This window comes from Trypanosoma melophagium, assembly GCF_022059095.1.
Source record: "Trypanosoma melophagium isolate St. Kilda chromosome Unknown ctg10segment0, whole genome shotgun sequence".
Lineage (NCBI taxonomy): Eukaryota > Euglenozoa > Kinetoplastea > Trypanosomatida > Trypanosomatidae > Trypanosoma > Trypanosoma melophagium.
In genome coordinates this window covers 49,056-72,371 of record NW_027125135.1, presented here as the reverse complement: position 1 = coordinate 72,371, position 23,316 = coordinate 49,056, and the positions used below count along the sequence as shown (strand labels likewise).

Genomic DNA, 23,316 nt, shown 5'->3' with positions numbered 1-23,316 from the left:
CGCGAAGCAGCGCGCGACGTGCCTGGCACGCAATCGACCGCCGCTTGGGTTCAGCGGGAAACTTGGTTTCCGCTCTTACTGTCTCCACAACTCCCAGTTCTGTCACGTCTTCCTCTTCTCCTTCTCGCGATGACCCTTCAACCTCACCCTGGGGTTGGGACCACTCCATGGGCTCCATCGTCTCCTCGTTCGCAGTGGTCAATCGCACCGCGCTGTCATCCGCTTCCTCCTCGTTTACATTGGTCCCTCTTAGACGTCGTTGCTGTGATGGTGGTGAGGCGCCTGCCCCTCTGTAAAGTAACGTTCCCTCATCGCGATGTCGCGATGGGTTCTTCTTCAGCTGATGCGTGTGTCGCTGTTGATGTTGCTGTTGCAGCCACTTATTCATGGTGGCGTGAAAAATGAGTTGACGTTCGTCGTCAGTTTGTAGCTCAAGAAGACATTTGAGTCTCGACAAGAAAAACGCGCGTGCCGGCGGCTTCTCGCGGTGGCGCAACGCTGCTTCGAATAAACGTCTGACCATCTTGGTCAGACCTGGCGTAATGCGGACATTCACGTTAACCGCAAACGCAAAAAAACATATGGAAATGAAAATGCCACAATCTTCGCTGAAACGCACTTGTCGTGGGGTTGGGACAAATTCGACCGTGATGCTGTCATCGAACGGTCTGAAGGCACGCCGTACGTCCCGCTCCACGGGCGGTGACGGTGCCGAGTCGTAAACACGGAGCACGTACTTTTGACGTTGTTGACTTCCCAGTTGCTTACTGTGTATGTTGTTTGATGTTGCTGTTATGGAGGATAATGAAAATACCCCCGCGATCCAATGGGATCGTGTAAAGAGCAGGATGTAGATCAATCCGGTAGTGTTTTGGCTGTAGTGCTTGTCACTTACAGCTTCTTCTCCTCCTCCGTCGTGGCGCCCCTTGCCTCTTGTTGCACCTGCCATCCTCTTCTTTTGCATTGCCGCCATGTCTGCCATACGTTTCAGGACTTGAATCGAGCAGTCATCGATTTCGCCCACTTCCATGCATGGAAGGACAGACTTGGGAGGCATGTACAACCCGTAGATGAGGTCGAGGTCAGAGTTCGTGGTTTTTCCCTTAATCATGGTGCCGCCACTCAATACTACGCTCTTGAGTGGCGAGCACCGCTTCAGTTTTTGTGCACTTCATTGTCTCGTGTGTGTTGTACATTTCTTCGCCGTGGTCTTCAGCTTCGCCACCGCACATTGGGTAGTTATAACCACCCCCGCGTCCAACACGGCGTCCACCGCGCTGGGCATTTCCACCAACTCGGCCTCGGCGGTTGCTTCCGCTGCTCCTTCCAGCGTAGGTGCCACTTCCGTTGTTGGCAGAAGAAAATCTTTGCACCGCGGATTGGAGATTTTGTATCTGTTTCTGCAGTTGGTCAAATCTATCCTTGACCGGTGCTCCGTCCCAGTATCCCGCTTGATTATTGTTTCCATCAAATACCGGTATGCAGGGCTCACCTCCGCTCAGGACATTGGTTGCAGGAGGAGATTGGGCAAAAAAGGCGCGGCTTTTCGGGTAAAGGAACTGTAGTGCTTCCATGGTTGTAGCCCCTGTATCTGCCGGTCGTTTAACTTCTACAGCTTCCTCCATCATGCAACGGTTCTGGGTGTCCATTTGTTTTCCCGGAAAGAGAGGGAATATAAGGTTGCCGGAGGCGACGGCTGTTGACATGGAATCCTGTATAAGCTCAGTTGCATTCTGGTATGCCCACCAATTGTGCGTAGCGAGGCGCTCCCCAGCGGACATGTTGAGTAGCATGTCGGCCAGCATAATGTGCGGATGGCTCGATCCGCTGTACAGGAGCGTCATGAGAATGAAACTCACCTCTTGTGAAAATGGATTGTTAGATTTCATTCTTTCTACGAACGCCTGCTGTAACAAGGCCCGTATCTCTGGTTTTTTCGCACGGGCTTTTAAAACGTCGCGCCGTTCAATATATTTGTCAGCTAGTTGTCTCCACGGATGTGTTTTATATAGGCTGTCGCGTTGCAATGTGGTGAGTATTTCTGCACTGAACCCGCTGGAGTCAGCTGGTGGTTGTTCGACGCGCTTCTCCGTGTTCGGCATTCGCGAAAAGAACGATCTCGATTGAATAAAGAACGAAAACAACCTAAGCAAACACTTAGACTATCAGTTTGTGTGTAGGAAACAGAAAACATGAAAGTAAGAGATAGACATTAGTGTTGCAGTAATGAAATATAATGATATGTGCTTGAGCTTGAATAGCTTATATATATAATAAAAATAGACTAACCGTTTCATATTTCACCCTAAAAATCCACATTACCCTCAATATAAAACCAATACTCTTCTGACACTCTTGTTCCCATGAGCCAAGCTCTCGGGAAAGCCCACGAAAGAAAGCGCCCAAGAGCAGTCGAACCAATACCAGAGGGATCGGCATTTCCATTTGAAAAATGTGACATGATAGCGCGCCCTAAAACAGGCCTCAAAGCCCACATTAGAGCACGCCATCCTGAGGACCCCAGTAAAGACGCACCCGGCACGCAGCTGATCCCACAGCCAACATCAATGCGCTGTGAATTTTGTCTGAGGGATTTCGGTAACATAGGAGCTCTCCCGTGCCATAAAAAGCAAAAACACCCACCTGGAACTCCGCTATTGCCGATTACGCTAAAGGTAACATTTCCCAGAACTAAGAAACGTCAGCGAGACTCGTCGCCACCGGAACGTGAGGACCGCGGCAAGGTTCAGTGCGGTGTGTGTAAGAAGTTCTACGCCAACATGCCTTCACTCGCCATTCGCTGCAGAAATTTTCACCATGGCGAAGGCATGCCTGCCAAAGGGGCAACCAAATCCTCCCGAAGCAAGGGCGAGAACATAAGAGACCTTGCGGCCCTGATTTGCCCCACATGCAACAGACAATGCATGAGCAAATCAGGCCCCACACAACACCGCATGTCTCAACACGGGTATCAGCATATTCGCGCGCATACTAGCCAACACACCGGCTGCGAAGAAACAGCGCTGCATCTCTTGAGTTGCCCCGCCCTTCTTCCGTTGCGGGTCCAGTTTGCTATAAAGGACGCGCCTCCCAAAAACTTTGCTCCCGCAAACAATGCGCATTTCCTTCTGGCTAGGGGGAAGCTGCGCTTTTCCCCTTCTTTGCAGTCCGGTTCCCGCATCCTCCCGGGGTGTTTTCCCGGTTCTCCTCCTTTCGGGGCGCCGGTTCCCTCCTCGCCAATGAAGGTTCGCCTCGCCATTTTTTTTTTATTTTTTTTGCGGGGGGAAGGGGGAAAAAAAAAAGAAGCGAAGCCCCTTAACAAGAAAAACAAAGCGCACACACAAAAAAAATGTTTCCTTTTTTTTCTCCAGCCAAAGTTTGACCGGGGTGGGTCTGGCTGTTTCTTTGCTTTCTTTTCTCGTCCTTCTCCCCCCTTTGCTCGGTGACCCCGTTGCTTCCCTGATCTTTTTTTTTTTCGTTTGACAAAAATAAAAATAAAAACCCGACAGTATTTTTTTTCTCGCGTGCGGTTGCCCCTCCCTCTCTCTCTCCCTCTGGCTTCCCCGCTCCGCTTTTTTTTTTTCACAGCAATATATAGTTTCTTTTTATCCTTTTCACCCTCCCCGTTCCCACTTCCACGCTGCTTTACGATCGCCCCGTCTTGGCGCCAGTGCGGCGCGCACCGTTTGGCTGCGGGCGGCGTGGGTCCTACTTTGTGCTTTTATCATGTTGCGTCGCGGCTGGTTTTTTCTTGACCGTAGCGCAACTCGGAACGAATCCTTTCGGAACCTTTTTTTTGAGGTTTGGCATGTGTTTTGGTTCATTAATCTTCCGCTTGGCGTCGGGGTCGCTGCGCACATACTCATCCCGCCGTCTGCGTTCCTCAACTTCGCGCCGCCGGTTATGTTCAGCGGGTATGAGAAAACCCGGTTTGACACCCTCTTCGTTATTGGACGACGCAGCGCCGCTAAAGAGCGGCGCAAGCACACTCTCAACATTTGATCTTTTCTTGCTGTGACCTTTCCCCTGTGTGTCCCATGTGCGCAGCGGAAGCGGTCGATTCACCGGAACGCGGAAATGGCAGTTACGGGGTGCAGAGGCATTCCGCGCAAGATGCTGTTCATATCGCTCATTGCTCATCTCACCCTGCACTTGTGAATGCGGTTCATGCGCAAGCCCGTCGTGTGTAGTCTTGCGCGCCTTCGAGATGATGAACTGTGGGGGTATCTCGGTCATCTGTCCCGCACCCTCGGCAATATGTGTGAGATATGCCGCCTTCTCTCCCTCACTGCTATTGCATTCCATACTTCTTTTTGATGTTGTTGTTGTTATTGTTGTCAGTAATAATATCGTTATTCGTGCCGCTTTCTTTTAGACAGTTTGCGACTTTTTTAACGTCACCTGCGTTTCCCCGTGTCTTTTCCTTTTTTCTTTTTCTACCTAATCCCTTGGTTACCACCTACTTCTCCCTTTAATTTGTTGCACTAAGCTATTCTTTTCTGAGCCTACCTTTCAGTAGACGCATGATGGAAAAAAGAGATGATCAAGACCAACGGAAAAAGAGAAAGAAGGTCCCACCCCAAGAAGAAAAAGCAAATAAATAAATAATAACAATAATGAAATACAAAGACTTAAAAATTGGGTGGTCAAAAAATGAATAATTACACCAGCACACACACACACACACACACACACACAGGCTCACAGACATGCAGGCATTCGCTCAGCATGAGAAACAAATGTTTTCCTCTGTATCCATTTGGCCATAGAAGTCACAGAGGTCAAAAAAAAAAAAAAAAGGTGAATCGCACACGTCTGTATAGAACGATAGAAAGAGGAGAGAATAAGAAAAAAGGAAATAATATCACAATCGAAGGTCAGAATTTCTTTATTCACACTAAAATTTTTAATATTTTTCTCCTTCTAACTATACCATTCGCGATCTTTGTAGCAATTTCGACACATTTTTACTCCCTTTTCAAGGTCCACCGTGCAGTTTTCGCACATTGCAGATCCACATCCAGAACATTGCTCCCGCGAAAACATGCGAAGTTCCGTGTGACAATGATTGCACCTCTTTGTGTAATTTTTTTTCTGAGGTGAACTCATCGGTAGTGGAGCGCGCGCTACATTGATCGTTCTCAGTAAATTTCGCATCTTAACAACTTCTTTTCTACGCATAGCACAGGAATCTTTTACAAATTTCTCAAAGTAGTTTTCCCATGCATCATGAAAAACTACCCGCTTTGTTGCTTTTTGAGATTCCTCGCCAAGATCTAAGGAGTATTGGTCCTCATCATATTGCAGGTAAAAAGATTCCCAGAAAACTATGCGTTTGCTACTACAACTAGGAGAAATTCGCTGAATACCACATCCTTTTTTTTTTGAAATGTATTCCCATGCTGTGGTGGAATCGTATGAGTCGTTCACAAAATATAGTGGAGCCTCACCCGCCCGTTCTCGCCTTGCGGCGGAGCATATATCCGTCCATACAGACGCAGTGTTGAGACGCACACCCTCAAACATCCGCTCTCTCTCTCCATTGCAAAGAAAGGTACCATACAGACAAGCGTAAACCGTCTCACCAATATATTCCAACAGTTTTGGGGTAAACTCAAAGTACCTTGGAAACTGGCGCACCACCTGAAATAACACATCCACCCAGAGCAAAAAAATAGGTGAGGGCTGTAACTTTCCTGAGGATGACTGGGCATCCGTATCGGATCCGGATACTCCAGTATCAGAGGCATAGCTTGTATCACCACAGACTTGATGTTCACAACGTTCTGCAAATTTATGTCCAAAGGAGCAAAATTCCTTCTCCACAAGGACAGAAAATCCCACAATAGTTCGATAAAAAGGATCTAAAAGTAGCATCGCAGTAGCGACACACTGCGGAGTTCGATCCCAGCCATCAGTACAATGTACAAGAAACGATTCCCCACGGTCAAGACCCTCAGCAATTTCTGAAGAACACATCAAAACACGTTGAACATGACGTAACCATTTTGTTTCATGTAGTTGAGAGAGAAAGTCATCCCTGGGTTGTTTTCCATTAAATTGTTGTATAAGAGATTTTAGTTTTGAAAAGGATTGCATGACACCGTGAATATTTTCAATACCGTGAAATTTTACTTCACAAAAACTGTATGTTGGGCCGCTTTCAAAACCCCCCCCTAAGGCTTGATTCGCCAGAGCCGCTGATTGTGGACGACAATCCGCTACAACAAGTGTGCGTTGTCGCCGGGGCATCGGAAGTGTATTCTGTTGTGTTAGAGTAGAGATCCGAGGCTCTCCTTCGTCTGAGTCTGCCTCAAAGAGAGAGGGTGGTGGCACCATCTTATTCTTACTGTTAATGCTACCGCCTCCACGAATTACTTCAGTCGGGTTAACAGCAAATGCTTCCCGCCTGGGCTCTGCGTTGTGTGCGTGGTAGCCGTTGTTAGTAAGCATACGACATAGTTCACCATCTTGGCGCAGTCCCGGTGATTTCAGGAGCGGTTGTGAAGCACGTGCGAGGACTGCGCCGGTTGCGAGATGCACAAACGAGATTGCAGGAAAACGAGCCCGTGAGCGGGCTCTCATGGCGTCCTGAATTAGATTGTCACTCGCCGCATTTGGGACCACTACACGGAATGCATATGTTGGGGATTTACCGTAACCGTTCAAGGGCTGGTTTGCACATGTGAGACGAAACCACGGCCGCAGGTCTCGTCGTGGGCCAACACGTGACATGTCTTCAACGTCTGGTACATCACTACCGGGACAGAGGCACAACTGCCGTTCCAGTTCACGATCCGGGTCATACAAATTCCATCCAAACTCAACGGCTTCCATGGGTACTGATCTAGGAATCCTGTTCTCCCCACTATCATCATTATCTTCTTCCCACTCATTACTGGCATTTTCCTCTTGATCTTTTTCTTCGTAATCGTTACCATCATCCTTAACCTCGCATCGCTTGCTATACCGCTCTCTATAAAGCGCAAATGCTGGCATAGATTTGATATGCGTCACAGAAAAAAGGGAGCGTAGACCTGAGACTGTATTCGCTACCCGCTCTCCTTGCAAAACCACCTCCACCTCCCATAGGTATTTTGTACATATCTTCAAAGTGTGAATAGATGAATGAGCGTTAATTTCCGTTAGCGACGGCGGTGCATCACTGGAGCGTTGAGTTGCATCAACTTTTGAGAGCTGCTGACCGCATCCACGCTGAAACACCGCCCGGTACGCTGAGGTCATTGACCCACGTGGCACACTCCAGGTTCCAATGGATAGAAGTGGCAGAAAGAAATCAAGAGAGTTGCTGCCATTCTTAGTGACAGGTCGTATGGCAATGCGGTAGTTCGTAATACTAAGCGCGCAGCGTACCGGAAGCCCATCTTCGCCTTTGTGGTGTAGGAGTGCGGCGGCCTCACCGTCATTGACGGAGTCTCGTATGCTAACATACTCTATTTCGCCATCAATAGAGCCAATCGGGGTATTTTTCCACATCTTTCTGTTCGTTTGTATTTGTGTATGTTGTTTACTTTCCTATTACTTCCTTGTCACACCTTCTCGGTATGTTTACGTGCGAATAGGTATATTTGGTGCCCCTCCACTACTGAGGAGGGCAATACAGTGACTATTAGGAAAGCAACCAGTTGCTGACAAAATAAAATAAAAAGGAAAAGGAGAAAAAACACCATAAAGAAGAAAAATGATATAAAAGGAAGAAGATAGTATTTAAAAACCTGAGGAGAAAGGAATGCAGAAGGGGAAAAAGAGAAAGGTGGCAGGAAAAGAAAAGAAAAGAAAAGAAAAGAAAAGAAAAGAAAAGTCAAGAAGCAGCAACAACGCCCTCCTTGATGGGATCGACGAAAAGATTTCGTTTAGCTTTTTTTGTTTTCCTTTTCTACTACTGCAGGTAACAGATACGTCGACAAAAGTATCAACAAGAACAAGAATAAATAAATGAGAAAATTACATATATATATATATATATATATACTCAGTACAGAAAAACAAAGGGGAAACACAACTTTGCCTTTACTTTTCCTCAAAGTATGTCTATGTACTTACTTGCAGGCCGAGCCACTCCCCAAACATCAGGATCATCAAAAACATTATTGCGTGTATCATAATTGCCATCATCGTTATTGTTAACGTCAACATCATGAACATCATCGCCTGGATGACTATCTTCATCATCATCATCATCGTTGCTGTTGTTTTCAAGAGAATCACTTCGAACGCGCAATTTGACAGCATCTGTCGTCAGCAAACTCATCCCTCCGCCTGCATGGAATCCATTATCACTAACACGTATCACCTGGGGTTGCAATGGTAAGTTTGACGGCGACGATCTGGAGTTTGAACTGGCACAAGAATTTCGAGAGGTGCGAGACTCCACTGCAATCTGTCGCTGGGCAGAGACCACCGAACCTGGATCAGCACCACCGAACTCGCCTTCACTAGAAGCAGCAGCAGCAGCAACACCAACACCGGATGAGACAGCACTAGATATTACATTATTTGTTAATAGTAGTGGAAGTGGGGTAATATGATCAGAAGGTTGTACCAATTGTGTTGTTGCCCCAACCCCATGTCGCAAAAGCAAATCTGCAATGCGAGTCTTCGTTGTCTCAGTAAAGAGTGTCGCTCTCCCTGTTGTATCTGCCATGGGTACTGTTGTTCCCGCTTCACCACCACCACGACTGTCCACCACTGTGATCGCAATTGAATCAACATCCGCTTTTATGGGCACCCCAGTGGTGAGTGAGAATGTGTGATCTGCCCGTGCTCGCGAGCGTGACGTTGGTGGCGGTGTGCAGATAGCATCTGCTTCTATTGTACCACCACCACCACCAAAGCATTTGGTCATAACGATATTTTTTAGCTCTGCTGGGCTTCGGGCACTAAACGCAGCGATGATCTCTACACTTGCATCCTTAGCTATAATTTCTGCCACATCTTCGAAAGCGATGAGAGTCTTCACTGGTGGCGTATTCCCCTGTTCTACATCTAGTAACAAAAAACCCGCTTCCTCAGTGTCATTGGTGAGTCGTAAGGTCTTCACATCTCCGTCGCTAAGGCGTGAATTAAAGTGTTTTGAAAGTTCATTGGCTTGGTAACGTCGTTCTGTCAGTTTCACTGCATACTGCGTGAGACGCGGAAGTTTACAGATACTACCGCAGTTGGCAAGCATTACTAATGAGAGGTGTGCCCACGCCACATACAGTTCAGTAGTATTCTCCCCTCCTGAGATGAAATCCTGCAGCTGTGCCACAACAGTGAGAGCAAATGGGAGTACGGTGGTGCTTTGAGACTGCAGTATGGCTGCCACTAGTCGTCCAACTTCAATAACACACAGCGGCGTTACTGACTGTCTGCTTTCCAGAAGTGACAATATCCAACTCTTCGCAGCAGCGATATCCTGTTCGTCTGTGACAAGTTGCGGTGCTGCCTCTACTAATACGTTTACACCACCGCCAGCTCCACCTCCTCCCTCAGCATTACTGTAGTTGTCATCAGTTTTATTATTATTATTATTATTATTATTATTATTATTATTATTATTATTATTATTATTATTATTATTATTATTATTACTTTTGCTGTTATTGCTTGCCACACGCGGTAAATTGCCAGCTATGAGCTCGACCAACACCCGCACAGCGTATACCTGCGTCTTGTCGTGGGTGGCGAGGAAGGGTGTGATGGTGCTGACAACACACATATCACCACGATCAGCAATGGGAACAGTACGCACATACGCGGCGACGGCGAGAAACGCCCGCAGTGCTCGCACCGTCGTCTTCGCCGATGCCTCCCGCAGACGTGCGAGAAGACCAACAAGAAGAAGGTGTAATTGCGGTGCATTTCGCCACTTGTGTGTGGCCCGCATGAGCGCCAACAGCAGCAGTAGACGCGGTCTTTCTAACTCCGCACCGTGAAGACTGCAGACCACATCAAACACAACATGTGGGCGAGTACCAGTCATGCAAACCTCATCGACACAAACTGTGAGGGCGCGAACGATGCCGGCGAGCACAGCCACATCATCGCCATAGTTAACACTGAGACTGCAGAGATATTGACATACGATAAAACCAAGTTGTTGCGGTTGTCCTTCCATAGCGCGGGTAATGGAGTGAAACACAACAGACGCAGCTGCCGAGGATTTCCATCCATTGCGGGATGTAATGAACTCTTCCGTAATTTGCAGAAAGTGCTGTACACCAGCAACCGAGAGACAACCAACCAATGCACCAAGTCCCCACGAGGAGGCGCTGATAAACGCCATGCTACGCTCCCTCATAACAGTGGGCAGCGTCACAGTTTCGAATGGACCACTCTTAATCTGGCGTAGAAGCAGCAAAACGTCTTCAATTTCCTGTAACTTCGGCGAAGTCTCACTCCATCCGCGTAGAACCTCAAAAAGATTAAGGAGAAAAGGTGTCAAGAGATGGTTGACATAGTTTTTCAAGGCACCTTTTAAGCAAAAGGCGATACCCCCTATTGCTACTAGGGCAGCATAACGACAATTTAATACACCTGCAGCAGCGACGGGATCATTCTTATTAACTTTTTGCAAAGACATCTTCTCTAATGGAGGAAGTAGACGATCCTTGCTGTCACTGATGAGTCGACAAGATTGCTCCCCACCAGCACAGTTTGCAAGTTTATAGCACAAAACAGTCATCACCTCTGCTGCTCCAATACAGTACTCATCTGTTGCAGTGTTCGACAACAATGTAGCACATATCTCTATAGAGTGTGGCACAAAACCACTCACATCATCAGCATGGGCGATAAGCTCGCGAAGCATCTCTACACCAACCATTACTCTCTGTACTTTCTTTTGTTTAAGGTAAATAACCACAACCTTGAATATTTTGCGGCAGACACGTGGGATACGCTCTGGGTTGCTCGCGACGTAACTCTGCAGTTTCCCCAACGCAGCTCGCACAGGCCCATCGTTTGGGTCATCTGGATATACAGCGAGTACAAAATTCTTGAAGCGCAATCCCTGTTGTGGCGCACATGTGTTACCCATCTCTCTTTCTCTCTCTTTCTACAGGGATATGGATATAGATAATGGTAATTACTTCAAAGGTATATGTGTGTGTACTTTGCCACCCTCCCAGTTGTGACTTATACCGTCGCCACCAGTTCCTCCGACCCTATGAGACTCAGTAAAAGTGTGACGTGAAAGCGTAGAAGAAAGAAGAGTGTGTCAAAACAATAGTGATGAGAAAGAAAATTTCAACGAAGAAAGAAACAAAAACTAACATCAGAACAAATAGAATCATTTTACAAAGAAACACGTATATTTAAACATATCGACTTTATTCCACTCCCTTCCGTCACTTGCCTTCTTCTTCTTCTGAAATGATAATTCTTGAGAGCTTCTCTCCCTATCTCTTTCGTTCTTCTACCCTTTCCCCCCTCTTACCTTACAATATCTTCTTGAATGAGTCGGTCAATTTCCACACACAACGCTTGCAGCGGCAATCCCATTACGTTATAGTAGTCGCCCTCAATAGACGTAACAAGACATGCCGCCTTGTCCTGAATGCCATAACCACCTGCCTTCCCAATCCAGTTACTGCTATCAGAGACATACGCGGCAATTTCTGCCTCTTCAAGAGGTGCAAACTCCACTACAGTACGAGTCTTGAACTCCCGCCAGCGTAGTGTTTCACCATCTCGAACAGCCAAAACAACACCACTCCACACATCATGTCGCCTGCCGGAAAAACTCCGCAACATCTGCGCCGCCTCTTCGCCGCTAAGAGGCTTTTCGATGATGTCAACACCTCCATCCGCCGCCGGTAGAGTAACAATGGTATCAGCTGCAATAAGAATATCAAATGACGGTGTCCCACCAGACCCACTCCCATTCTGTTGTAGCTGATGTACGACACACTCTGCTTTTTGTCGTGCAGTGCGCAATGCATAGTCACCTCCGCAAGTAAAGTTGGCCTTCGGTAGATCCTCTGCGAAGCTTGACACAAATACTTCAACGTTATTTAGTCCCAACCGCCCTAGTATCTCCCGCCGCCGCGGTGACGCAGAGGCAAGTACAATGCGCTTTTTCTCTAGGAGAGCGAGGTATTGTAATACCATTAGAGTACTTTTCGTCCCACCCCAGCAACGGTACTTTTTATTCTTGAATTTATCGGTGGAATTTTTCCCTCTTTTTTTTTTTTTTGCTCCCTCCCCCCTCACCTTTATTTGATCATCCACCTTGAGAAAAAAAAAGGAATTTCAAGAAAAATATTACAATTTGGCACCATAAGAATATCCAATGTAGATCTTCCTTTTGTGTATCTAGTTTTTTTTTAACTCTTCAAATCAATATTTGTCTATTTGCAAATTACTGTCATAACTTCCTCTCTAATGCAATTATGGGAAAATTTTGGCTGTGTCACCATACACCGTAGATACAATCAAGCAGAAAATCTCTTCCCCGCCAGCATCTCAACGGCAATGTACTCAACTTGACATGAGGAATAAAAGAGTCTCATTTTCTTGGTATTCATTACCTACGACGTTTTCTTCGAACTGGTTCCTCCTGGACACTATCCTCACTGCTATTTTCACTGCTATCTGAGTTCTCTAGCCGCTCCCTTAGGCGACGACGTAGGATGGGTGCCACATATGCCACTGGAACTCCCTTTGTGCTGCTAACATCAGATATCGGAGCAGTTTTTTCGACATGCGTTACGTTTCGTGCCTTCCTTTTTACTCCCATGTGTTCATCCTCCTCCTTTTCACTTTCCCCTCCTTCACCCTCCTCTAATTTCACTAATTTCTTCTTCTCCGGGGAGGAACTTTTTCCGCGACCTCTGTTGGTCGTTTTCCGTGATGTGACTGCTGCTGCTTCTGCTGCTTTCGTTGTCTTTGCGGATGTAACTCGGCGACCACGCACATTCCCCGTCTTTCCATTTGTCTCAAATTGCACATCGTGCAGACGGCGCAGTGGAGTCACAACAATACGGCTCTTCTCCCGCTCCATTCTCTGTGTTTCACTTTCCACATCCTTTGCAAGTGTGCGAGCCTCAATAACCACCGTCTCCAAATCTTGCAACGCCTGCGTAATGTGATCCCAATGCGGCGGGGCCTCATCAAGAGCTGCCGTACAATCATCTTGCACACTCTTTAATAACGAAAGAATAGCAGCAATATCTGACCTAGTTGTGGTGTCTGACGCAAGTACTTCCTTCGCCTTGGCAGCTACAGACTCCGCCTGCGGTAGACTTTCCCGCAGCTCCTGTGGGAGTGGTAACAATAGTGCATCACGCAGCGCCAACTCGCGACGGTGCAGCAAGAACTTTGCTGCCGCATCACGGGCTACATCTGCCTTTGCACGCCAAATCCGTTCCCGTTCCTGCAAGTCAGTGGTTGCCTTAAAAGGGGCAACGTACTCACCAATATATTCACATTTGGCACGGTAAAGATCAGAACTAACATCTTCATGGTGTTCCATCACCTGCTTAACCTTGTCGTGCGTCTCATCCATGTAAACGGCGAGCGCGTCAAAAGTGAGGTCTCCTTTGTGATGCAGCTGTTTTTCAAGCTGTTGTAACTTTAGTTTAACTTCTAGGGGTAATCGAACCATATTCTTTATTTTCCTCACAAGCTGCTGAACCTGATCTAATTGCCGCCGTGCTTCTTCCCGCATTTCACGTGTTTTTTCTTGATCCTGTTGCAATCCACGCAGCATCTCCGCTGTGGGTAGCTCGCCAAACGTGTTCAAATCAGCATTAACCTTTATTGCCAAAGGCATAACTTCTGAAGGGGTAGTGCAGCCACTAAGCATATCAACCACTTCAGGTGTATCAGCAATAACATCGTCCTCTGATGCAGGGCGTGTAAAATAGATGACTGAATTTTCATGCTGATACTTTTCATGTAATGCGGCAATATCAGAAATAAGAATTTCAACAAGTGGAAAGATATTTATAAGATCTGTGTCTTGCAGATATTCAAAGAGTTTCGCAAACGGTTCTGAATGAACTTCCTCATCATTATTGTTGCCGTCCCATTTACCTGCAGTTTCTGTTCCTCCTCCTCCTCCCATGAAAGTAGCACTTAATCTTCCAAGTAACTGCCATCCACTGCGTTGCTGCTTATTTTTCTTTGATGATAATGATGCCATTTTCTCTATACAACGCTGTTGCACCTCCTCCACGAGTCGCCAGGCGTATGAAATGTGACCTAGCACAAGTGACATGTCTGGGACCTTTGCAGCACGGTTGTAGTGCTCTGCACGGTGGCGGTGATACGCCGCGAGCAGCAACGTCGGCAACAGTTGCATGGAGTCATCTGACGAGGGCGATGCGGGAACTCTCAAAAGCGATACTTCATATGCTAACTTCCCGAGAGTGTCGTGTTTCTTTGAAACAGCACCAGATGTGGTGGAGTAAACATATTTGGCAAGAGCAGCACACAACTGGGCGTACTCATGCAAAGCACGAAAGTCAAAATTCTGTCGCACCAAATGTCGGTCGGAGGCAGAAAGAAGTTTATCCGACTCCCCGGCCAGCGCCTGTTCCGCGCATAATGCGAGTTCTGCCGCTGCGGTAAAGCTCTTGTATGCAGCTTTACTGCTTACACTCGGTGTTGTTGTGGAGACACTACTGCCGCTGATTCTGCGTGTTGGTGGGCAGGCGCGTTCAGTCCGTGCCCGTGTCATTGATTCACACCCGGCATTGCAGTTGCTGACGGCTGCGTTGTACAAAACAACGAAGATCTCCATCGCCGGACCGCACACTGGCACCACATTCTCCCTAATTCGCACAGCTGATGGCGTGAGGCCGCCACGCAACGCCGGCGGCCACGAGACTGTCGCATTATGCAGAGCGAGGAGCAGTGCGGTGTATGCCTTAGCATCACGCACGCCACTACTGGTATCACTGTAGAGATCAAGCGGCGATTCCGCGTACGATGTGAGTGTATTGAGAGACCCCTCTACGGCGGGTGTTGGGGCGAGACCGAGACTTTGCAGCAGGTTGAGCAGGAGCGTGTTCCACTGTACAGGGCTCTCATGTATTGCCACTGGGAACATAGCAGTAGAGTTAATAGTGGCAGCGAAATGAGAATACACCGCCGTTCGTATACAGACTATGTTTGCTTCCTATTTTTCTTGGGGTGGCCGAATTAGACCTCTGGTTTTTTGAACTGTGAAACTGTATTTGTTTATTTGTTTTGTTTCTTCTTGTTCTTGTTCTGTGTCTCTATCTATGTTGTTGTTTTTTGTGAGTGTATGCGTGTTCAACCAGTACTACATCGAGAGAGAGAGAGAGAGAGAGAGAGAGAGGGAGAGAAACGAATAGAAGAAGAGATGGACATCATAGAATAAGGAGCAAAAGAAAAAAAAAAGAAAGAGTCAATGAAACCACATTCACACACACAGAGACAGATTCAATAATATGTATACCATATTTATCAGTATATGTCTATTAATACACATGTGAGGATTCCTTTCCTGTTTTGTTTGGGTTTTTAACCGCTTCGTTTCCAGAGGACCATATATACCCTAATCAATCTTACAAGATCTTCGACGAAGTATCACGAGAGAACACGCAGTTGTGGTGAGTCCAGGTATCATATTTAACTGTTGCAGTTCCGTCTGAACATCCGCGTGGTTCGCTAGAACTTCTAGAGAGTCTTCCATACGTGTTCGAATGTTGTCGACAAACGATACCATACCATCACGGTGTCGCTCACAGCAAATAAAAGCCACACCACCAGGGCGTAAAAGTTGCAAAAGCGCAGGTGCCACAAGTGCAGCAATGTCGTGATCGTAAACAATATCACTACCAAGCACCACATCGTATTGCTGAGAAATCTCTGCAGGAATATCAGAAAAGTCTAAACAAAATGTCCGTACAATTGCTACTCCTGCCGTTGCCGCATCTTGACTTACTTTTATGTTTTCTGTTAATAATGCAGCCATCTCAGGGCCATTACGGGTTGCAAATGACTGCTGCACCTCTGCCACGACAGCAGGTGAAATGTCCGTAACATCCAGACGCGTATATTGCAATAACTGCTGGTAACGCATAAGACATCTTGCAAATACAAGTGACACAAGTGCAGGGCCACATCCAATCTCAATAACACGCAAGGGACAATACGCCTCCTTACTGGGAATAGTACTGGGTATCGGTAATAGCAGCATCTCATGCATGTGTTCAAGGGTGTAGAGTGAGAGTGCGACTGCGCCAGCCCAGAGTCTTGCTCCTGTTTCACCCTCTGCGTAATCAGCAAAGCCAAACACAACCCGCAGCACTTCACCATTCATCTTCACCCACAAAAGCATATCCGCGTTGTGTCGCGTGGTCCCGCCGCAACAATTAGAGATAGCAGCCGATGCAACGACAATAATTTGACGCATAACAGCTGCATTCGTTACCGCCTCTTCCTCATCATCCCAATCATTTTCATCGCTACCATTATTATTGTTAGCACATACTTCAAACTTTAGGGCCCGTCGAACTATGGAATTCAGAGCGACAGATAACATGTCTTGAACAAATCTTTCATCCCGTGATAGACCACCTAGAGCGGTGTACTTGCGTACACAATGTAAAAGGGGCAGTAACTCATCTGGTGGTGTGACGGTACTATTCCATCGTGCCAGACATTCCCGTAGTGCTGTGAGAAGACCGTCGCCGTCACCGTAAAGTTGAGCCACTTCCTGTAGCGGGGCATCGTCAGCGTGCTCCAAACCCACATTCGTGGAGTACATTAATACTTAACACTCTTCTACTTCTCTTTCTGTTGCCCTGGTATTCCCTGCTGAGGGAGGGAGGGAAAGAGGGAAGAAGCAGTGTTTGGAATCTCACACCACAAGGGGAGTTGACTGCCGTTGTTGCCACTCCTCTCTTACCGTCCTGGCCAAGGCTCTGTTTGTCGCATAGAAAGCAAGAAAAAAACAACAAAAGAGAGAGAGAGAGAGAGAGACATGATGGAACCATGTGTTAATACATCTGCCGCAGACGAATAAAGGGGAAAAAAGAGAACACAAAAAATATATATCATAAAACACAAAGTCAAAGAGCAAAACGGAAAGAAAAAAACTAATATAAATCAAAGCGAGTAGTAGGGGTAGGCAAAAACAGAAGGATAGATAGATAGATAGATAGACAAAACAAGAGTGTCAGAATGCTTCTTGCTGAGAAAACTCTACTTTTTTTTTCCACCTCCCATTTCCTTCTCCATCTCCCCTTAGAGGACTGCAAATATATATATATATATATATATATATATATATATATATATAGCTCTTTTTTTTCCCCCCTCTCTCTCTCTCTCTCTGAATCCATTGCCTTCTGCCCATATACACGCAGAAGAAAGTACCTTTCTCCAATGTCGATGGAGACGTTAGGTTCATATGCATAATGCATGGAGAACCGCAAATTTACACCTTTGTATATGACGCCACATTAATGGTGAGACGCTGTGGGATTGCTGTGGCACGTCCTTGTGGTTGAACTTCCTTACTAGAGCGATACTCATGCGTCTTCCGCTGGGCGCCAACGGAGTTACCACAATCTTGAAGCTGCATTAGCTTACGCAGCGCTGCTGCCTCTCCTATAGGAAGAGATTGAATGACTTCCTTTAACTCGTTTGCATTTTCCCGCAGTAACTCCTTTGTTAGCGCAGCACAGGCATTCGGGTGGCGCAAACGGACTGTCTCGGCGGTTGCTGTGGACAACAGTAGTAACACACCACGGACAAAAAGGGTTATGCGCTCCAGCACCTTTGGACTGTGGTTCTCCCGCCGCATTGTCTCACTATGTATAATGCTTAGTAACACGTACTCCACACAGGGAGACCACCGTTGCTGCAATACTGCCGAGCGCACAGAGAGGCATAATGCAAGAAGAATCCCACAGACTCGCATTGACTCTTGCGGTCGTGGGAAGACACGCTGCAGCAACAACAAGGGTTCGTCTGCTTGTGCAAGGGCCTCTGCAAGGCGCACCATCACAGTCTCTGTGAGTGTTGGACCTTTGAGAAGTTCTTCCGCCTTACCATTCTCTGTGGGTGGCAGCAATAGCATCAGTAGTAAACCAGATGGACTCGAAAGCGCTAGATGCTGTTGCTCAACAGTTGATAACTTCTTCACATACTGCGCCATAGCAGAAAAAATCTTCTCCTCACATGTGAGAATAGCATTCACCTTGACATGATGCAGCAGATGTTCGACACACCCCACACGACATGATGCCTGTAACGCTAATCGAAGAGCGCCAAGTGAACCCACATAGCAGCGGTGGTGTACTGCTATTATATGGAGAAGTGATTCCACCTTTTCTGCACTCTTCTCACACGTTGTGGCTGCTGCAATATCCAGCACGTCTGCGGCATCGCCATCGGTGAATGCCTCATCACCTAATACTCCATGCTCCTCCACCTCCACCTTTTTTCCAGGTAGTTGAAGAAGTTTAAAGGAGACCTCCCAAATAATCTCTTGGTGCTTTGTGGATAACAGTGGCACAATGCCCAGCATAGGCCGCAGTGGCACACAACGCATACACAACAACAAACACACAAGACACCCGGCGGCATGTCGCACTGTTGGCCCAAGTGCATATGCAGCCGCACACATACAACTTAACACCGCAAGCGCCGCTGCTGGTGTGGTGTGTGCACAATCATCGAGTGGTGCTGAGACCATATCGTGTGTCGGTTCATAACCGTGTGCAAGTGCAATGGACGTCGTTAATTGATTACACAACAACGCCGCTGCGGCCTGTCCACTCGCTGACGCTATCGCCGCCGCCGCCGCCCCACATCTCCTACTGCACGCGGCAAGTGCAATAAGAACACGACTGCCCCCACCGTAGCGCACTGCAGGACTCACATTAACAGATGTACGAGCGGCAACGGCATCGGCCTCGGCTTCACGTGCGTCAAGTGCTGTTAACAACAACGTAAGCGCTGTTGAGACACGTCGCACTCCACCGTCATCCGCGACACCGCACTCGAGAAACGCTTCCGCCAGTGCGCATGCCGCATCGCAGCAAAACACCGCACGTGAAATGACACTTTGCAACGCGTTCACAAGCAATACACGCCATGGGTGCAACGGCGGAACACCTGATTTACTATCCCCAGCCCGGCCACCGTATAATCGCACAGCGGCGTGTAGTGCAGAGACGGCGGGTGTAATCATACTTGGCATCACCTCCGCTAGTGAGGCGGCAGCGAGGAGTACACGAAGCAGAGATGTACGCATCTCATCATCTATCTCCACAGGAGCATCAGGGAGAACCCCCTCCTTATACTGCTGTTGTAGTTGTAGTTGTCTTTGAAGTATCTCTGTCATTAGTGTTAGTACCGCCACCTTTGACGCCACTTCACTTGTTACTTCCATTGCTGTTTCACCTTTTCCTGCACCTCCTCCTACTCCCAAACCAGTTGCTCCTGTACCACGTTTTTTATTACCTCCAAACGACAAACGTTGTTCATCTTCGTGAGTATCATTTGATGTAGCATCCATCTTTACATTTTCTTCACTCTCTTCGCGCTGCTGCGCCGGTTTTCCTCGCACAACAAGTTCCATTTGCTGAATACGTGTCCCTAGATGGCGATATCCATCACAACATGCGTAAAATACAATGGTACAGGCCAAATTTATCCATGCTGAGCGTGTTTCATCGGAAGCGGCCATATCAATCATACTTGCTACTTGCAAGAGAGATACATTATTCAGATCAGAATTATTAAGATGAAAACAAGCATCCAATACATTGGCTATTTCTCGCGATACTTCATCGCTAAGGCGCCCCCCTGGATCCTTCAAGAGTCTCAATATACGCCGTCTCACAATGGCGATATCCAGAATAAAGGTAGATGCATTCGCAATATCTCTATGGGGTTTTACTATCTGCTTGAGATCTTTCACGTTGCGCTGAACATCTCTTAAGATTGAACTGGTACCTTCAGCCGAGAGTGACTGAAAGGAGGCGGCACTGTATACAAAATTCCTTACGCAGACCCTTATACCGTTATCCTGTTGCGGGGGTACTTGCAGGGATAGCATTGAAGATAGCGTAAGTAAAAGTGATGAAACAATAGGTTCAATGGGCGTCATTGGCGCCGGTACTAGAAGTTGTGGAATCAATGTAGTGGACATAGTAGATTTTATTAATTGCCCATGCTTTGGTGTCATACGTATTAGTGCCAAGAGAGCTGATTTCACGACAGTTGTATCACCACGTAACCCGTGCTGCTGTTTCAACACACGGGCCACGAAAGAAATGGCCATTGATGCTGTGGGGGTATCATAGTCACTGTGCATCTCACCAAGCGCAAGAAGGGTACCACTGAGATGATAAGTTTCAGCATTCACATCAAAGCCTTTAACAGCATTAGATGTAAAGGCATCACGTTTCCCCGTGGCTATTGCCAATCGCGACAAGAGTTGTGCCGCCGCAAGTCGCACAACCCAAATATCAGAGGATAACCAATGATCAGTGACGAATGTAAACCATTCATCTGCTGATGATGCGCCTACTTCTTTTAGAGACTCACTAGTGCAATTAGCAAAGATACCATCAAGACAACGCATTACATTCCATGCAGTTACTGCCACATCACCGCCATTCATGTTACGCCATTCAGCAAGATTCTCAAATACACGTTGCAAACACGTTTGTTCACCGTTGGAACATCCTCCAATAATTGATTGCACAGCGCAATAGGCAACATGTGCCTGTGTTTTCTGTGATACTCCTGGTACTAGACGTTGTCGATCATCAAGAAAATCTGCCAGTACAGCACATGATACTTGTGGGGGAAGCAGCAAAGGTAGTAGTAACATATCATCCTTTTCCCCTTCTACACTTGATGCTACACATGGAACACCACTTCGAATAGCGTCTGCCACATCTGCGAGTGCCTGTAGCAAAACCCCACGTTTACCGACATCGTCAGAACATGCCGACCACAGTGCCCCACCAAGTAACGCATACGCTGCCGCCCGCAGTTGCATTCCCACTTCCCCACCAGTTGCTTCCACAGCTTCTAGTAGTGCAACCACAAGTTTTAGCTCCAAATCGCCTGTACCTAGTTCAACAAGAATAGAACATGCAGAACTCGCAGCACGTCCATAAAGAGGTGCCTCAGATGGGTTGCTAACAAGAAGACTAAGAAATACACGTACAGAGGTTTTGATATTGGTGATAATAGCAGGTGCGAGTCGTCCACGTTGGTGGGTGAGGAGTAACAACGCCAGACGATTAAAGTACGTTACACGACGCAGGAATGCTCCTTCCACACGTGGTGGCGGTGTGTCAATGCTAAGAGACGCAACAATAGCGAGTAGTGTCTCCAGTACGGCGGGGCGCCGCAAGAACACTGATGGCATTGTCACCAGCACTTTTGCCCGTAATGTAAAGGATGGCAACAACATTTTCTCCGGTTCAATCTCACCACAGGCGGTATATAACTCTCGCAACAGCATCCTTCCACACATTTCACTTCGCTGAGCCAAGCTCGCCGCCGCATTACTAGTCGCCTGTGCAAGAGTTGGGTGTCTTTGTGGCACCAAGAGCAATTGCGCCCAAAGCGACACGTCAAACTCACTCGTCGTAACTGTTGTGAGTAGGACTTTCTTCAAACACAACAACGCGGTGTGTGTGACTCTCTTTCCAGAGGAAGTATCAAGAAACCGCGAAAGACTTCGTACAATAGCAACACGTATCATATCAGAGCCCACAAGTGATGCCCAACATTGCACAGCACGCGAAACTATGGGAGGCATGTACATTCGCTCATCATACGGAACAGGTAGTAATAATCCAAAAATACAATTGATAGCTTCCTCCACCGATGTCGGGGATGAAGCTAGTAAAAGTAAAAGTTCACCTATTGCAATAGAAAGAAGGCGTTGTGTGGAACGCGTCATTGTTGCAGATTGAAATACACGAGCAATAATACGTGCCGAGTCAGAAGCATTAGTAGCAGCAAAATGACTCCATCCTGCTCCACGCTGGGAAAGAGCTATTAGGCGTCCCACTGCAGTTCCCAAATCATTCTGTAGTTTCGGAGACATTTCACCGCCCTCTGCTAGCCGCATAAGAAGATCCAAAAGACTAGTAATTTGTGTCGCATCAGGTGACAAACCTCCATGTAACAATACACAAATGGCCTCTACTGCTTTCCCTCGTACAGTAGGGATGGGACTTATTATGGCTTTACGTAGATATTCAAACCAGGGAGATGTAAGGATAACTTTCTGATTATTGTTGTGATTCATACCCCGTTCTGACTGCTTCTGCTGTTGTTTTTGTTGTTGTTGATTATTATGCTGTGGTTGGTGTCCTTGATGTAGAACGAGTAATGGGAGTAGTTCAAGTGCTGCCAACCGAGGGGCAATTCCCACTGTTTTTACAGGATGCGGAAGATGCTGTCGTGGAACACACTCAATGCTCATCGGTCGCCGCTGCAGAATTACACGAAGGAGCCGCAGCACAGCTGTAAGTGTACCACTCTCGCTGCTACGATCCCTCGCCATCCTTGTTGCAGTTTCCCACAACTGCAGCACAAGGTGAGTGGGGTTCGCAGATGGTTTTGTACGCAGCAGTAGTGTATCCATCGTATCTAACCATGCCTGTACAGCTACAGATGAGAGCGCATCACGCGACACACTCTCTATGGCAAATCCAATAAGATCTGAAGCAGTACCGTCTGAGACGACAGCCCGCCACGCACCGTCACTCATCGCCAAAATATGAGATTCCATGAGTTGCACCGCTGCTGCGTACTCCGCCTGGTGCGGGGCGTATAATGGTTTAGCTGTCAATTGAGACGCCGTATTCCGCAGCTGTTGCAACAAGAGTGAGAGTGTAGTTGGGCTGGAAGTGCTCATCTCTGCGCAAATCAAGAGTTCCCAGAAAAGTCACAACTACCGCTAACCTCTTCGTCCTCTTCCTCCTCCTCTTGAGAAGCAAGAAAAAATATTTTAATAAGAGAAAACGAAAAACAAAATAAAATAGAAAACTACTGAAAAATATGATAATGCAAAATAAAACAGAAAGAATACAGAAATACAACAAATAATTCAAACGAAAAAAAGAAAGAGAAAGAGAATACAATATGAAGATGATAAAACACAAATACACATACACATCGCCAGAGAAAGAAAGAGAAGGATAAGGAGAAGCTGCCACATCAAAGAAATAAAAAAAAAACATGAAAGACGATTGTTTTGACATTGCGCTCTAAGCACTAGCGCATCACCCCAACTCAGAAAAAGCTGAGGGGCAAATAAAGAAATGCGCCTGTGGTAAGTCTCTTTGTCTAGAGAGT

At 47.1% G+C, this 23,316-nt stretch overlaps 7 protein-coding genes across 7 annotated transcripts; all 7 read right to left on the bottom strand.

Moving 5' to 3' along the window:
* Window positions 1-3,708: 3,708 nt before the first annotated feature.
* Window positions 3,709-4,305, bottom strand: LSM04_000998 (uncharacterized protein; the record flags this gene model as incomplete). The annotated part of the gene is made up of 1 exon (XM_067339355.1): window positions 3,709-4,305. One exon carries the CDS (start codon window positions 4,303-4,305, stop codon window positions 3,709-3,711), a length of 597 nt encoding a protein of 198 aa, XP_067194825.1.
* Window positions 4,306-4,923: 618 nt separating this feature from the next.
* On the bottom strand, window positions 4,924-7,497 carry LSM04_008885 (Myotubularin-like phosphatase domain; the record flags this gene model as incomplete). The annotated part of the gene is made up of 1 exon (XM_067339354.1): window positions 4,924-7,497. The coding sequence occupies one exon, from the start codon at window positions 7,495-7,497 to the stop codon at window positions 4,924-4,926; it is 2,574 nt and encodes an 857-aa protein (XP_067194861.1).
* A 544-nt stretch (window positions 7,498-8,041) lies between these two features.
* On the bottom strand, window positions 8,042-11,041 carry LSM04_001706 (uncharacterized protein; the record flags this gene model as incomplete). The annotated part of the gene is made up of 1 exon (XM_067339353.1): window positions 8,042-11,041. The coding sequence occupies one exon, from the start codon at window positions 11,039-11,041 to the stop codon at window positions 8,042-8,044; it is 3,000 nt and encodes a 999-aa protein (XP_067194829.1).
* Window positions 11,042-11,436: 395 nt separating this feature from the next.
* Window positions 11,437-12,114, bottom strand: LSM04_004744 (Maf-like protein; the record flags this gene model as incomplete). The annotated part of the gene is made up of 1 exon (XM_067339352.1): window positions 11,437-12,114. The coding sequence occupies one exon, from the start codon at window positions 12,112-12,114 to the stop codon at window positions 11,437-11,439; it is 678 nt and encodes a 225-aa protein (XP_067194844.1).
* Window positions 12,115-12,529: 415 nt separating this feature from the next.
* Window positions 12,530-15,058, bottom strand: LSM04_002321 (uncharacterized protein; the record flags this gene model as incomplete). Its single annotated transcript, XM_067339351.1, has 1 exon — window positions 12,530-15,058. The coding sequence occupies one exon, from the start codon at window positions 15,056-15,058 to the stop codon at window positions 12,530-12,532; it is 2,529 nt and encodes an 842-aa protein (XP_067194832.1).
* A 471-nt stretch (window positions 15,059-15,529) lies between these two features.
* On the bottom strand, window positions 15,530-16,744 carry LSM04_001206 (Lysine methyltransferase; the record flags this gene model as incomplete). The annotated part of the gene is made up of 1 exon (XM_067339349.1): window positions 15,530-16,744. The coding sequence occupies one exon, from the start codon at window positions 16,742-16,744 to the stop codon at window positions 15,530-15,532; it is 1,215 nt and encodes a 404-aa protein (XP_067194828.1).
* A 672-nt stretch (window positions 16,745-17,416) lies between these two features.
* On the bottom strand, window positions 17,417-22,876 carry LSM04_002189 (uncharacterized protein; the record flags this gene model as incomplete). Its single annotated transcript, XM_067339348.1, has 1 exon — window positions 17,417-22,876. One exon carries the CDS (start codon window positions 22,874-22,876, stop codon window positions 17,417-17,419), a length of 5,460 nt encoding a protein of 1,819 aa, XP_067194831.1.
* Window positions 22,877-23,316: the final 440 nt, after the last annotated feature.